Genomic DNA, 14,844 nt, shown 5'->3' on the forward strand with positions numbered 1-14,844 from the left:
CGGTGCCCCCTTGGTGGGGCCGCAAAGCCGAGGAGGAGCAGCTGCCACCGGCCGGAGGCCCGCTGGCTCGGCCGAGAACAATGGCTGCCTGTCACTGTGGACAGCTGTCTCCCAGGCTAAGGCAAGGCTGCGCTCCCAGGGAATGCGGGCAGGGAGCCAGGGCGGAGGCAGGCGACGACAGCGAGGAGGAGAGCGCCGGCACGGCACCGACTGATGCTGGCCGCCTCGGGTATTCGCCTTCTCTCTCTTCTCCCACCTTGTTCCTTGCTTTTCCCTGGATGCAGGCATGCACTAGTAATGCAGAATTTAGAACAACAGGGAAAGGAAAGGAAATGGCAAAGGAATGGAAAGGAAATGGCAGACAGGAAATGGCAAGGAAGGGAAAATCCACTGCGACTCTGCTGCCTGCTGGCCTGTCCAGGGACAAGTTTTCAGCTGGGTGGGGCGTTGCTACCCCCTTGTGGCACCCCTGCTGCAGCCTGCGATTCTCACTGCCTGTATTTCTGGTCCAACATCAACCAACACTTTGGCGAAATATAATAAAAAGAAATTACTAGAATGAAAGAAAGTCACATGAAATAAAAGCCCTGCTTTTTAATGATTAGATCCTCTGTGAAATGGCTCTGCAGCCCTCTCCATTTCTGGGTTCCCCTGGCCACACCGTGCTTATGGCTGTCCCAGGAGCAGGCTGACAGACAAGTTTCCACCAGCATCTAACCATGGGGCTCACGGACACCGTAGAGCTTCTCCATCCAACAGAATCCTGACTTGGGGCAGCTGAGGCAGGGGGCCTGAGTGTTGAGGGGACCATGCTGCTGTCCCCCGAGACCTGCTGGCATGCCACCTGGCTGACCCTGACTTCGCCTGCCTGGGCGCATGTTAACCGAGTTACAACACTGAGGGCACTTGAACCTGGCTGCGTGACCAGAGATCGCCTGTGAGATCCTCTGTGAAATGGGACAAGCATCTTTAATTTCCTGGGCTGTTCTGGAACTTCAGTTAGACAAGACACAGGAGGGTGTCTGCACCACCCACCCCTGCCTCGTGGGTTGACTGGGAACCACGTGTCCTATGGAGGGCTGTGACCACCACCCTCCACCTCGCTGGGGCCCCAAGCCTTCTCTGCTCCTTGATTCTGCTGCTGTTGTCAGCAAGGGCCCCAGCACCCTTAGGGACCCCAATCAATGGGCTCCCCACAATGCCCTCACCCTTTGTCTGTCGCCTGCTAAGCAGCCCTGGGGCCGCCTCAGAAGAAAGAGAACTCACAGGTCACAGGGGCCTTTTCCTCCTCGTCGTCATCCTCCTCCTCCTCTTCTTCCTCCTCCCTGGGCAACTTCCTGAATTCGGAAAGGTCTGTCTGTAGAAGCTGTGAAACTGCTTCATGAGTCAGAGCAGCGGCAAGTGGTGGCGGGGCCTTCCTAGGGATGAGGAGGGGGAAGTGAGGGGCAGCACCCAGCAGGAGACTACACCTAGCACCCCTTCCCCAATTGTCAGCCCACATGCTGAGGGGTCAGGACGGCCAGCAGGGCAGCCCCCGTCCTTGGGGAGCTGGGACAGGAAGGTCACACGACGGCAGAGGCAGACGCGCAACCATCTGGTGGGGAGCTGGACCAAACTTGGGCCTGGGGCTGGCGGGGAGGGGGCTGTTGATGGTCAAGCAAACTGCCTGACATCCATGCTGATGACAGCTCCTGGTCACAGGAGGGCAGAGGAATCACCCATGCCAGTTGGGGACCGTGGAGGGTAGGGAGTGTTCTGGGTTGAACTATGTCCCCCACCAAATTCATACAGAGGCCCTAACCCCCAGTACCTCAGAATGAAGCTAATTTGGAAACAGGGTCATTACAGATGGAATTAGTTGAGGTCATGCTGCAGCAGGCTGGGCCCCTACTCCAATGACTGATGTCTCTATAAAAAAGGGCAATTTGGGCTGGGTGCAGTGGCTCTCGTCTGTAATCCCAGTACTTTGGGAGACCAAGGTGGGTAGATCATGAGGTCAGGAGTTCGAGACCAGCCTGGCCAATATGGTAAAACCTCATCTCTACTAAAAATACAAAAATTAGCTGGGTGTGGTGGCGCGTGCCTGTAGTTCCAGCTACTCAGGAGGCTGAGGCAGAAGAATCGCTGGAACCCAGGAGGTGGAGGTTGCAGTGAGCCAAGATTGTGCCACTGCACTCCAGCCTGGGCGACAGAACGAGACGCTCTGAGTTGAGGGAGGAATTTGGACACAGACACACATACAGGGAGAATGCCATGGGAACATGAGGCAGAGACCTGGGGGATGAGCCTACAAGCCAGGTAATGCCAAGGGTTGCCCACAAACCACCAGAAGGAGCCAGTTCTGTCAACATCCTGATCTCAGACAACAGCCTCCAGCACCACGAGGCACACTTCTGTTGTTTAAGCTGCTGGGTCTGTGGTCATCTGTACAGCAGCTCCAGGAAACTGATCCTGGGCTGTGGGACAAACGGGCACACTCAGCAGAGCAAGTGGCTGTGCGTGGTCCATGATGTCCCTGAACAGACGGGGCCATAGGGGCTGCCAGGGTGAGGGGCTGTCAGCAGAGGAAGTGGCTGTGCGTGGTCCATGAGGTCCCTGAGCGGACGGGGCCATAGGGGCTGCCGGGGTGAGGGGCTGTGGGAACAGGGCAGGCCAAGCTTTATGCTAACATGGAAGCACTGCCATTGGTCTGGGTTTTATTTATTTATTTTTAGAGACAGGGTCTTGCTCTGTCTCCCAGGCTGGAGCGCAGTTGTGCAATCATGGCTCGCTGCAGCCTCAAACCCCTGGGCTCAAGAGATCCTCTCACCTCAGACTCCAGAGTAGTTAGGGCTACAGACATCACCATGTCCAGCTAATCTGTAAAATTTTGTACAGGTGGGGTTTCGCTATGTTGTCCAGGCTGGTCTTGAACTCCTGCCCTCAAGTGATCCTCCCATCTCAGCCTCCCAAAGTCCTAGGATAATGGCATGAGCCACCGCGCCTGGCCGCCTTTGGTCTGTTTGAAGAGGGACATGGCATGATCAGATGAGGCTTTTATGCCTCTCTGACCCTGGTGTGGAGGGTGGGCTGGCAGGGAGGGGATGACTGTCTAGAGGAGAGAGTCTAAGACCTGGGCTGGGCAGGGCCGTGGAGACAAACAGGAGTGGACAGAGTCGGGCAGTATAGATGGAGGGGCAGGGACAGTGTTGAAGTTTCTGTTCTGAGCAACTAGGAGGCTCGTGGTGCAGTTAATTACCCTGATGGGGATGGAACAGGATCAGGCAGGGGATGGGCAATGGGCTCTGTTTCCACAGCGGTCAAGAGGCCTGAGGGCCTGCAAGAACATGGTCTAGGCAGGAGATGGAGCTTCAGAATGAATGAGGATAGGGGGCTGAGTCCAACAGGGCCAGAGCATGGTTAGCAAAGTGGGGATGACCCCAAGGGTGGCCTTCTGGGTGCCACGAAGGAAACGTTTTAAGAAGTGAGACTGGGTCACTGCTTTCAATGTCACAGAACAGAGCTGAGCAGTCGAGGAGGTGTAGTGGGTAGAAAGGGAGGTCGCAGCAAGCTGAAAGCAAACCGACGGGAGGAAATGTTAACCTTGGGTTAGCGTCTTTCAGCAGGTAGGCAGGGCAAAAGACAGCCATGGGGCAGATCAGGGGAAGAAATTTGGAGGTAGGGACACTGAAGCCAGCTGTGGCTGAGGAGGGCTGTGGGGAGAAGTGTCTAAAATTCTAAGCCATCCCTGCCTCTTCCGGGCAGAAGGGGTCACTCCCTCAGTGGCCCTATGGCCTCTAGCATGCATTTTGACCCCTGGAATCTGCCTTCCCACCCAGTGGGGGCCCTGGAAGCTGGATGACACACATTCACCCCGGTGTGCCTGTCCCTGAGAGTGGGGGCCGGGGGCATGCCTGGGGTGACAAGGTAATTCTGCACTGGGCTGACACTCTCGGCTTTCACTGGAAGGCGAGGACCTTCCAATGGCACAGGCTGGTGGCAGGTCTTATGGGCGCTGCGCACCCCAGGCATCTACTGATGGTCTGAGGAATCGACCGGGATGGATTCCTGATTTTTTTTTTTTTGAGACAGAGTTTCGCTCTTGTTGCCTAGGCTGGAGTGCAATGGCGTGATCTTGGCTCACCACAACCTCTGCCTCTCGGGTTCAGAAAGTGATTCTCCTGCCTCAGCCTCCCGAGTAGCTGGGATTACAGGCGTTAAGCCACCATGCTCAGCGGATTCCTGATTTTTTAAAATGAAAGGGTGACTCACGGGAGAAGCCTCTGGAACTGCCTTTGAAAAACAACCAGCCAAGACATGAGAAATGAGTTCCTCTGCCATTTGGGGGTTTCCTGCCAACTGCTGGGTTTTCCTTTTGCACAGCAGAGAGGCGGGACGCCTGTTCCCCTTGGTCCCGGTGAGGCCAGGCCTCAGCTTCCTGCCCACCCGCCACTGCTGCTGGGGGCAGGGAGGCAGCTTCCGGCTGTGGGGACCCAGACAATGCCTGGCCAAGGGCCACCATCGTCCCCTTCCTGGACACAGCTCCTGCCTCATCCCAGGGTCTGGCCTGGGACACGCCCTAGAGGCCCTCAGCCCTGAGTCACTGCACCATGCAGATCCACCCTGATTCTGGTCCCTGCAGAGCAGGCTCCTGCACAAGGCAAGAAGATGCTCCAGGGACAAGCCAAGTTGTGTGCAAGGCCCAGGTGCCTGAGAAACACTTGTCTCACCGACTTTGGGGCAGGGGTTGTTACAAGGGGCTTATAATCTAGTGGCAGAGATGAAAACCACACTCAAATCATTAGTGTATGGTATGCACTGCTCAGGGACTCAAGTATGTGACAGGAGGCTACAAACAAGAGGGGAGACAAGGCATAAACAGCTCCCTGCAGACCGGGTGTTGTGACTCCTGGATAGCCTCCAGAAGGATGCCTTTTGCAATCTGTGAAAGAGCTCAGGGACCAAGATGCTCAAAGTCCTTCATGCCCAAGAGCCCATCCTCAGGCTGGGACACAAGAAGCAGAGCTGGGAGGTGGAACTCGTGACTATGTATGAGCACATGTGAGTGCGTGTGTGTGGACAGCCGGACTTAGTGTAGACAACATGTGAGACTCAGACCCCAAGTGCTGACTACACATATGCACATACACACCTGCGTGTGAAAGAACGTGCTAGAAAAGAACAAAACTAACTTAAAAAATAAATCCAATACGACTGCTGGAACAAATAACACCTTCAAATACTCCATTTTAGTCCACCATGTAAGGTGGGTTCCCGGGGGCTGAGGAGGCTCAGGAGCTCTTCGCCCCTCCTGGTCACACCCATCACTAGGTGGCTCACACAGCAGCTGCTCAACAAGTCCGGCTGCTCCCGCATCAAAACCAAAACCCACTGCCCTCCCCTGTGTCCCCAGCACTGACCCCAACTTTGGTTCAGGGCCCTCCTGGGCAGGTCACCTGCACTGCCTACTCACTCCTCAGCCCTCCAGGCCCTCCCACCTTGGATCCTTCCCTGGGGCCCTGCTCCGCGCCCTTCTCCCCCTGCCCAGGAACTGAAGGCTGATGTGTCACCCCGGTGCTGTGGCCTGTCCGTCTTCAGCACCTGTGCCCCACGCAGGCCCAGCAAACCCCTGGGCTCTGTCATTCCCCAGGACGGCTTTTCCACCTGATTCCCAGTTTGGGGCTGGCACCACTTGGCTCTGCCTGGTCACCTCACGCTTGGGCCAAGGTGCATCAACTCTTCTGTCCCAGGCCTGGCTTTTCGCCTCAGGGCAGCGATGGCCCCATGCCACCTCCACGAAGACCCAGTGGCTGCAGAACTCCCTGGTCTGGACTCCCCTGCTCCCTGTAGAGTGCCACCTGCTCCTCTCAAGAAGGCAGAACGTGGGGCCTTCCCTCACCTCCCATGCGCGGCACCCCCGCTGGGCCCACTCTGCTCCACCACTGGGGGCCGATTCACTTTGTGCCGCATCTCTAAAATATTTCCTCAAAACAAGCCAATAACACCCTTTGCGCATGCCACGACCTCGTGGAGCGTGGCCACTGGGCCTTTCCTCCTGAGCTCTAGGCGGCTGTGGGGAATGCTGGGTGGCATGGCTCTTGCATGTGGCTGACACTTAGCAACGTTTGCACCCATGCCGCACAGGGAGAGCACAAGTCACTGACTGCTGGGGCCTGGGGTCAAGGAAAATAGGCCCTTGGTCAGTGTCAGGAACAGAGTTGATTTGCTGCAAGGGGCAAAGGAAGTGCACACTTGGGGGATACTGAGGCAGCACCGAGGACAGAGGCTCTGTCAGAGGGAGCTATAGCTGAGGGCCTGTCATGGCTTCAGGTGATATTTCAGGTGATCTGGGTGATGCTGGGATTGGGGACCATGGGCACATCCCCTCAGCAAGGGACTAGGTTCACAGAAACAGCATGTGGCCCACCAGCCTGCTCACCTCCATGAGCTGTCCCCTGGGCCAGACAGACAGCCTGACTCCAAGACCCCATCTGAGCACAGAGGGTTCGAGAAGAGACCTTGTCCTTTACTATCTTTCCTGGGACAAATACTTCCAGAATGAATGAATAAATGGAAGGGGAGGGCAAGGGTCTTCCAAGGAAGGGACCTCTGAGGTCAGCCTAGGAGACAGCTACACTGTCTGCTGGTGGACACATAACTCTCTATCTTCCCCGAAATCTGCTAAGCTGGTTGTGCTACCTCTCTGTGCCTTGGCTTCCTCACCTGTGGAAGGGGTACAGCGCCAACTACCTCTCAGATCATGGTGGCCGGGGTGCCATGTGGGCCTGCCACTCCTTGACTGTAAGGCCTCAGACTAGCCTCTTAATCTACCCACCTCTGCCTCCTCATCCATCACATGCATCAGAAACAGGACTTACTGCTTATCACCTGTTATGCATTAAATTGTTCCCCAAAAAGGTATGTTGAAGTCCCAGCCCTTGTGGCTCAGAATATGATCTTATTTGGAGTTAAAGTCTTTGCAAATGTAATTAGTTATGTCCATATGAGGTCACATTGGCTGGGCACAGCACTCTCATGCCTGTAATCCCAGCATTTAGGGAGGCAAAAACATGAGAATTCATGGAGTCCAGAAGTTCGAGACCAGCCTGGGCAATATAGCGAGACCCCATTCTCCACGAAAAGAAATACAGATGAGGTCACACTGTAAGAGAGCAGCCCCTGGTCCAAAATCCCCATGTCCTTACAAGAGGAGGAGCCACAGACACAGCAGGTGGAGTGGGGAGGTGTGAAGGCACACAGGGAGATGCTGCATGCAAGAAGGTCAGCTAGGAGGAATGAGTCTACAAGCCAAGGACCTCCAGGAAGTCAAGGCCAGGCACTAACAGAAAGGCCTGGAGCAGACTCTTCCCTACAGCCTTTGAGAGAGCATGGCACAGCCACCACCTTGATCTTGGACTCTGGCCTCCGGCCCTGTGAAGAATGAGCTTCGGCTGCTTTGAGTGCCCAGTGTGTGGTGCTTTGCCACAGCAGCCACAGGAAGTCCACACGGTGCTGCCATAGGGATCTGGGGCTGCGGATCCCCATGTGGGGCTGGACATGTGGGGGAACAGCCACCACATCCCTGGTAGGCCCTGGCGCCGCGCCCTCGCTCCCTGTCCCCTTTGGGGTTGCACAGGCTTACCTGCTGCCCAGAAAGCCCATGGCCAACTCAGCCAGCTCGCCCTCCACCTCCTCCTGGCTGAGCATCATTCCCGGGGCCTTCCATGGCAGAGGGTCCTCTGGGTTCAGTGGGGCTGGGAAGTCTTGAAGGAGCATGTCCAGGAAGCCTGGGGTCTCCTCAGCTCCACTGGCCATCTGGCTGCTCTTCTGTGGGGCTCCAGAGGACATGCCCAGAGCATCCCGGGGGCCTGCAGCTGGGCCAGGGCAAGAGGGTCTCCAGGCTTCACCCTGGGGAGAAATGTCAGAGTCAGCAGAATCAAGGGGCCACGGCACCAGCAATGAAGGTGCCCAACTGCAAGCACCACGTAGCAGGTACATGGCCTCACGGTTCAGAGCCACTAGTAAGTGGTGGGACAACCCTGGCCACTGTCCTGACATGAATCCAGATGGGGACTTGTGGGCATCCAGAGATCCGGTCTCAGGAGATGGTGCCAGGAGCAGCAGCTGGGTGGACGTTGTCAAGGAGAAGTGACAAGAGGAGGAAGACTGCTCCTGGCAGAAGGTGGCCAGCATGGCCAGAGACGAGCAGCACAGGGATGCTGAGGCCAGACACTGAGGCAGGTGAGGGGGTTCAACCTGATCGCGGGTCCCGAGAAGCCAGCAGGGCTCTGAGGTGAGGGAGTGAAGCCACCAGGTCTGTGAGCCTGGATGTGGTGACCAGATGGTAGGAGGGACACCTGCTGGGGCTCGAGCAGCGTTCAGGGGAGGAAAGACAAGAGCCAAGATGCAGGAGGCCGGCCCAGGGCTATTTTGGAGACAGGCCAGAGTGGGAGCAGGAAGGGATCCCCAGAGGCTGCTGGGGCCACCCAAGAGAAGCAGAGGGTTAACCTGGGACAGACAGGAGGTGCTCTGGGACACCATCGAGCCTATTCAATGCTCTCTAATAGGAGGAGGGAATTGTGAGCCTAGAATGGCTCAGGCCTGCTAAGCCCTGGCTGGAACAGGGGCACTGTGGACAGTTCCAGGCGCTGACCCCACTGTGGGCATGTGGGCTCTTCCTCTCTAAGTCCTTAGGAATGCCCAGAGCTGACCAGTCCTGTGAGTTGCCCCTAACACCCCAAGAGCCAGGACAAGCCCCCATTTCACAGATGAGAACCTCAAGGTTTGGAGAGGGGTAGTCCCTTGCTTGAGGTGTCAGGAAGGAAGACAGGGCTGAAGAGGGATCCCAAAGCCTGTGCCTTCACTCCCTCACCTGCTTCTCTCTCACCGGAAAGAGGCATATGGTGCCTCAGAGCCTCCTTGCAGGCTGGCTCTGGCTCTTCTTCTCTCCCAACTCAGAATCTCCACAGTTGCCTCCCCAGCATGCCTGCCTGGCCTATACCCAAACAGTTCTCGAGCACCCCCCCTCCATGTTCTTTGCATCGTCCCGGGGATTCACCTCCAGGTCCCACACCTGGGCCTCCCTGCCAGCACCCGCTCAGCATAGACCCTTCTCTCTCCTGCCCCCTTCCCCTCGGGTGCCTGACCCCTCCAAACCCTCCCACAGTGGGGACTCCACTTTGGGCTTTGTCTAACAGGCAGGCTGGGAAAAAACTTTCTTCAGCGAGTCCTACGCAGTAGTGGATGAGACTGAATACAGAAAAAAGTAAAAAAGAAATCCTACACAGTTACTAAGCTGGGGAGAAAAACTGCGTTCTTCTATGGTGACAAATGGACATGAGACTGAGGAACACCCCAAATTCTAGGGTGGAGAATTTGGGGAACGGTTTCACAGCCCATCACCTCCATGAGGACTTCCATGTTCTGAAAACTGAATGAAGGAGGCAAGGAGAATCTTCTAGAATCATCAGTCTTAGAATAGCCACAGACTCTGCCTACAAACTTTGCTAAAAGGACGGCTGCGACAGGGGCCTGAGGTGCAGGATGCAGAGAGTGGGAAGTAAGAGATGCAGGGAGCTCACAGCCCACAAAAGGGCTGTCCTTATCAGGAATTGCTAACTTGAAACAAGCCTTCTGGAAGCCTAAAGATAAAAAACACAAAAGAAAATGGGGCGGGCAGAGCGAAAGATCCCAGCATCAAGTCTGATCAATGAAGGATTTGGAATGCAAGGGGTGAAGGGTGGTAAATTAACAAAACACAAAACCCCTCTCTTCTTTTAGAGGCAGGAATTGAAAGGTAATTTAAGTAGACACATACAAATAATGTAGAAATAGGGATGCTTGCTACTGAAGGTTCTGGGGATAGACTAAATTCATTGTTAGGGTTCACATTTATTCACAAGGAGTAAATTTAATGCAGCCCAGGTTACAAAAGGCAAGCAGGTAAAAAGATAAAGAACATAAAACAATTGGCGAGGCGCTGTGGCTCAGGTCTGCATCTCAGCGCTTTGGGTGAGGCAGGAGTGCTTGAGGCCAGGAGTTCAAGACCAGCCTGGGCAACATAGTGAGACTGCCACCCCCCACCCCCCACCTCTACCAAAAAAGAAAAAAAAAAGAACACAAAACAAATAAGGAAAAATCACTCTGAGAGGAGGAGGGACACTGACATTCAAACCACAAAGGGAAGACTTTGTGAGCTGGAGAAATAAGCAGAGGCTGGGAGCCCTAGTGGGTCAATGAGGAGGCGGCAAGGCCTGCCAGCCATGCCCCAGCAGAGCTGCAAGGCATTTGAAGATGGCGTGAATTTCCCAGCAAGCTTGGCTGCCCTCAAGCAGTGAAAGCGGCCAAGGGCCCCTCTTCTGCCTGCCACTGCCCTGGCCCCCTGGAGCTTCTGGGAGAGAAATGTGAACAATGCAGAGCTGCCCCCAGTAACTGCCAGTGCCTGGGGCCTCCGCCCACTCCCTTGCAATTCCAAGTGATCTGGACGCTCTGTCATCTCACCACAAAATGTGCTCATGTGAATTTATGATTAGGATCCAAGTGAGAGGACAGCATGCTTCCTGCTACAGCACACAGAGGGCCCCCCTGGAGAAACCCCTGCCCACAGTGTAAAGCCCCACGGTCAACGGCAGAATTCAAGACCCTTCACTTTCACCCCACTTGCTGGTGACGTCTGCTGGACATTTTGGGATGCAGATGCCTCCTTGCCTCCTGACCTTGGGGTACTCTTTCCTGTGCCGGAAGCTCCTCCCCACAATCAGTCTGTTCCCTCAGGGAGGGGGGCCCTTCCTGTCTGCACTGCAGACCCTGATTCACTGTGGCCACCTGCTGCTCTCCCTGTGCCTTGTACCCGCTACCCGCACAGGCCTCAATGGTGCCTGTGCCACGCGTGCTAAGTGAGGTCTCAGGGGATGTGATGATGCCTTGTGCGAAGCTCTGTCTGCATCTGTAGAGGGGACGGGCTGGCTTACTCTCAGGGCCTGTGCCAATTGCCTGCCCTTGTTAGAAAGGCAGGGTGCCCAGGGCCATCTTGCTTGCTGGGGACCAAGCGCCCTTGTTTCTGCATCACCAACCTAAGACAAGGGGTGAGGAGAGAAACCAGGACACAGCTTTCCCTCCCTGGAGCCCAGAAGTCGAAAGGGACAGGAATCATTTCCTTCCTTTTCCCCATAAGCTCCTGAATCTGAGGTACACCATGGGACATCCGGCAGGAAGGAGAAATTCCTCACCCAAGGGAAACCAGAGGCAGCCCTGGGAGTGCCAGGCGGGGTAGGGGACAGTGCCGTGGTTCTTTGAGGGATCAACTGGAGACAGCATCAGGAATGGCGTGGAGGCCGGTGGCAAGCCGCAGGGAGGAGTCAGGGCTGGGAGAGCACCAGAGGTGGCAGGGCCTGGTGCCAGGCTTTCCTGACCAGGGCACACCAGTGAAAGATTCGGAGTGAGAGGGATGTGTGCATGAGCCTGTGCAAGTCACCAAGAGCCTGGGGTGGGCATGGGAGGGACAATGGATTCCTGCCTCCCAGCGCTGCCTGCCTGGACCAGTCTGGCCAAATGCAACTGGCAGCTTGTTCCTCCTGGATCAGGGCCCCTCTGCACACCAAATGGGTGCTCACCCTCCAAGAACCTATTGAAGGTCTCACACAGGTGGGAAATGGCAAAGCAAACTCATCGAGCGGCAGCTGCAGGGGTGGGGCTGACGGTGCTGCCAGCTGCCATCCACCCCTGCTCCGAGCACTCTTCCTGGGATGGTTTTTAGCCTCCCAACAACCTCTTGTGGTTATCCCCACTTCACAGGGCAGGCTGTAGCAGAAGAGCTAAGGAACTTGCCCAAAGTCCCAGGGTGGGGTTCATGCCGGAGAACCTGGGCCCTAACTGTGAAGACACCCGGGAAGTCATTCTGACTCCTTCTTTCCCTGACCTGTCCCTCATTGGCCACCAACTCTGGGCTTTGGCTCTCTCATGGCTCCTTCTTCCATTTCTGTGTCCCCCTGACCCTAGGGCAGCCCCTCCCCTCCTTGTTTTGTGGTGTCCTCCTTCCGTTTTGCCTCCTGAGATCTCTCGGATCCTTCCAGGCTTTGCTGAAATCTCCACACCTTTGGATCCAGCATGCTCTCTCTCATGTCTCTATGGCACTTTTGCTCACATCTGACTTGTAAAAAGTTTTCTTTTTATGAAATTTAAAATATTTATTTTCCTCTAGTGCATTAGTTTTGACTCCTAAGCTTAACGAATGCAGGGTTTAACAACCAGTTTTTTAGGGAACACAGAAAAAATACTTAAGTCTTGCTTAACTGCAGAACCGGGGTAATGAAAAAAAAACAACAACCAGTAATCCTTAGAAAAGGAAACTGCATCACTATGGTGTAACAAAACTATCATATTCACTGTTAACTGTTTTTTTTTTTTTTTTTTTTTTTTTTTTTTGGAGACAGTCTTGCTCTGCCGCCCAGGCTGGAGTGCAGTGGCACAATCTCCACTCACTGCAAGCTCCGCCTCCCAGGTTGAAGCGATTCTCCTGCCTCAGCCTCCCTAGTAGCTGGGATTACAGGCACCTGCAACCACGCCCGGCTAATTTATTTTTGTATTTTTAGTAGAGATGGGGTTTCACCATGTTGGCCAGGCTAGTCTCGAACTCCTGACCTCAGGTGATCTGCCCACCTCAGCCTCCAAAAATGCTGTGATTACAGGTATGACCCACCACGCCTGGCCAACTTTCTCTTTCTACCAAAGCAGATTCTTACTCCTTTATTCATAACTACTGATACTAGTTAGATGTAAATCCTTCTAGATGTTTTCCTACATATATAAATTTTTTTGTTGTAAAATATACATACCATGTATCCTTTTAACCACTTGTAAGTGTACAGTTCCATGGCATTAAGCACAGTCACACTGTTGTGCAATGACCACTTTTTACAGGCCTGACTTTCTTGATAGACTGTAAGCTTCCTGCGGTCAGAAAGCCCACAATGGCCCTTTGTGTACAGCAGGTGGTATAAGTGTGATGGCAGAGGGAAGAGTGACTGGTGGGTGGCATGGGCTGAGGAAGCTACATCACTCTGAAGGGTGCAGTGGGCAGCAGTGCCGGGTCTTAAAAGACTCGGTTGGCTTCAGGTGGTATCCTTTTTTTTTCTTTTTTTTTTGAGAGGGAGTTTCGCTCTTATTGCCCAGGCTGGAGTGCAATGGTGGGATCTTGGCTCACCGCAACCTCCGCCTCCCGGGTTCAAGTAATTCTCCTGCCTCAGCCTCCTGAGTAGCTAGGATTACAGGCACCTGCCACCACGCGTGGCTAATTTTTGTATTTTTAGTAGAGATGGGGTTTTGCCACACTGGTCTGGAACACTTGACCTCAGGTGATACGCCTGCCTCCGCCTCCCAAAGTGCTGGGATTACAGGTATAAGCCACCGCGCCCAGCCTTCAGGCGGTATCTCAAAGGAATTCCACAAATGAACTTGTGTAGAGGTTCATGGCTTTCAGAAAGGCATTCATTTCGTTTACCTCTCACAACTACGCTGAGAAGTACATACTGTCAGGCTACACTGCAGACGAAGAAATAGGTTCTAGAAGGGCAAGCACCCATTTAAGGTCTCACACAGGTGGAAAGGGCAAAGCGAACTCAATCAAGGTCTCTGGATGCCAGGTGCCTTTGGTACTTCCACCTCGCGTGCAGGAGGAAAAGAGCGAAATTTGACAACAGAAGAGACTGGAGATGGCCTCAGAGTGCTGGCCGGCCCCACTTTCTATCCCCCGTGGTGAGAGCTCATCTGGGCCCAGGGAACTTGTCCCGGGGAATGCCACCACGACATGTGTGACTCTGTCCCGCAGCGTGGAAGGCTTCGAAGGAGCCCGCCACCATGCAGTGGACCTCACCGTGTGTCAAGCCCTGTGCTGAGATCCCTGCAGTCGGAGCCAGTTCTTCCTGTTGCAGACAGGTTCAGGGGCTTGCCTGACCGAACCCAGCGGCAGTGTGCCCGGCCTCCGCGCCTGAGGCTCTGGCTCACAGACCTGTGGCTGAAGCCGCTGCAGCCCAAGCACTTGTGCAGCTGACGCTCGCTTCACAGACGCTCGGGAGGCCGCGGGGCAGGGGGCCCTCAGGCAGAGACTGGGCCCCTGAAGGTGGAGGGACTGGGGGCATATGGGGCAACGTGCCGGCCTAGAGGCTCCTGGGGGGTGGGGAGAGGCCAAATCTCGGAAAATGGGGCGCGTCCCCCCTCAGCACCCCATTCTGTCTCATAGCCCTCGGTCCCTACCAGGCCCTCGGCTCGGTCACACCCCCGCCGGCCCCCCAGTTCTGCTCTCTTGGCTCGCCAGCCCCCCAACTCCCAGCCTCGGATTCCTCAGGTCCGCAGCGGCCCCTCTTGCTCCTCGGACCCCCGCATTGCACCCCCGCACCGTTTGGGGGCCCCCACGTGAGCCTCGTCTCGGCCTCCTTGCCTCCCCAGCCCTCTGATTCCATCCCTCCGGTTCCTCGGTCCCATTTCACCCCTGTGCGCCTTGGGCGCTAGCCTGACCCTCGTCTCAGCCCCGTCAGCCCTCTAATCCCGCTCCCCCGGCCGCCTCACCCCAGGTCTCCACGGGCCTCAGCAGTCTCCTCACCGCTCCGCGTCCAGCAAGCTGCTGCCGGTCGGCCCCGCCCACTTCCCGTCCCCGGCCGCTGCGGGCGCCGCGCAGGCGCAATCGGGACTCCAAGCTGGCGGGGCCGGACCTCTGCTGCCCCCTGGCGGCTACGCGGACCGTGACTGCGGCCCTTTAGTGGTAGGCGAACTGCGACTCCACCTGGGCTCCGGGGCCGCCCCAGTCACCGGCCTCTTGCTTCTCTTCTGCAGCTTTGGGTGGGCGGCTGGATGGGGAAAGCAATCCCTAGG

At 55.7% G+C, this 14,844-nt stretch overlaps 1 protein-coding gene across 2 annotated transcripts in view; it reads right to left on the minus strand.

The window, feature by feature from the left end:
- The window catches only part of PPM1F (protein phosphatase, Mg2+/Mn2+ dependent, 1F), a 30,307-nt gene extending 15,680 nt beyond the window's left edge, over positions 1–14,627 (minus strand). Inside the window, exons 1-3 of one of the 2 annotated variants that reach the window (XM_011987349.1) lie at positions 14,542–14,627; positions 7,622–7,887; positions 1,267–1,418 (exon numbers count right to left, since the gene is read on the minus strand). In XM_011987349.1, the coding sequence (XP_011842739.1) occupies positions 1,267–1,418; positions 7,622–7,827 (358 nt within the window). In that variant the 5' untranslated portion in view covers positions 7,828–7,887; positions 14,542–14,627. The remainder of the gene's footprint in view (positions 1–1,266; positions 1,419–7,621; positions 7,888–14,541) is intronic. The other variant, XM_011987350.1, reaches the window with a different exon arrangement.
- Between the last annotated feature and the right edge of the window lie 217 nt (positions 14,628–14,844).

This window comes from Mandrillus leucophaeus, unplaced genomic scaffold (assembly GCF_000951045.1).
Source record: "Mandrillus leucophaeus isolate KB7577 unplaced genomic scaffold, Mleu.le_1.0 Scaffold308, whole genome shotgun sequence".
NCBI lineage: Eukaryota > Metazoa > Chordata > Mammalia > Primates > Cercopithecidae > Mandrillus > Mandrillus leucophaeus.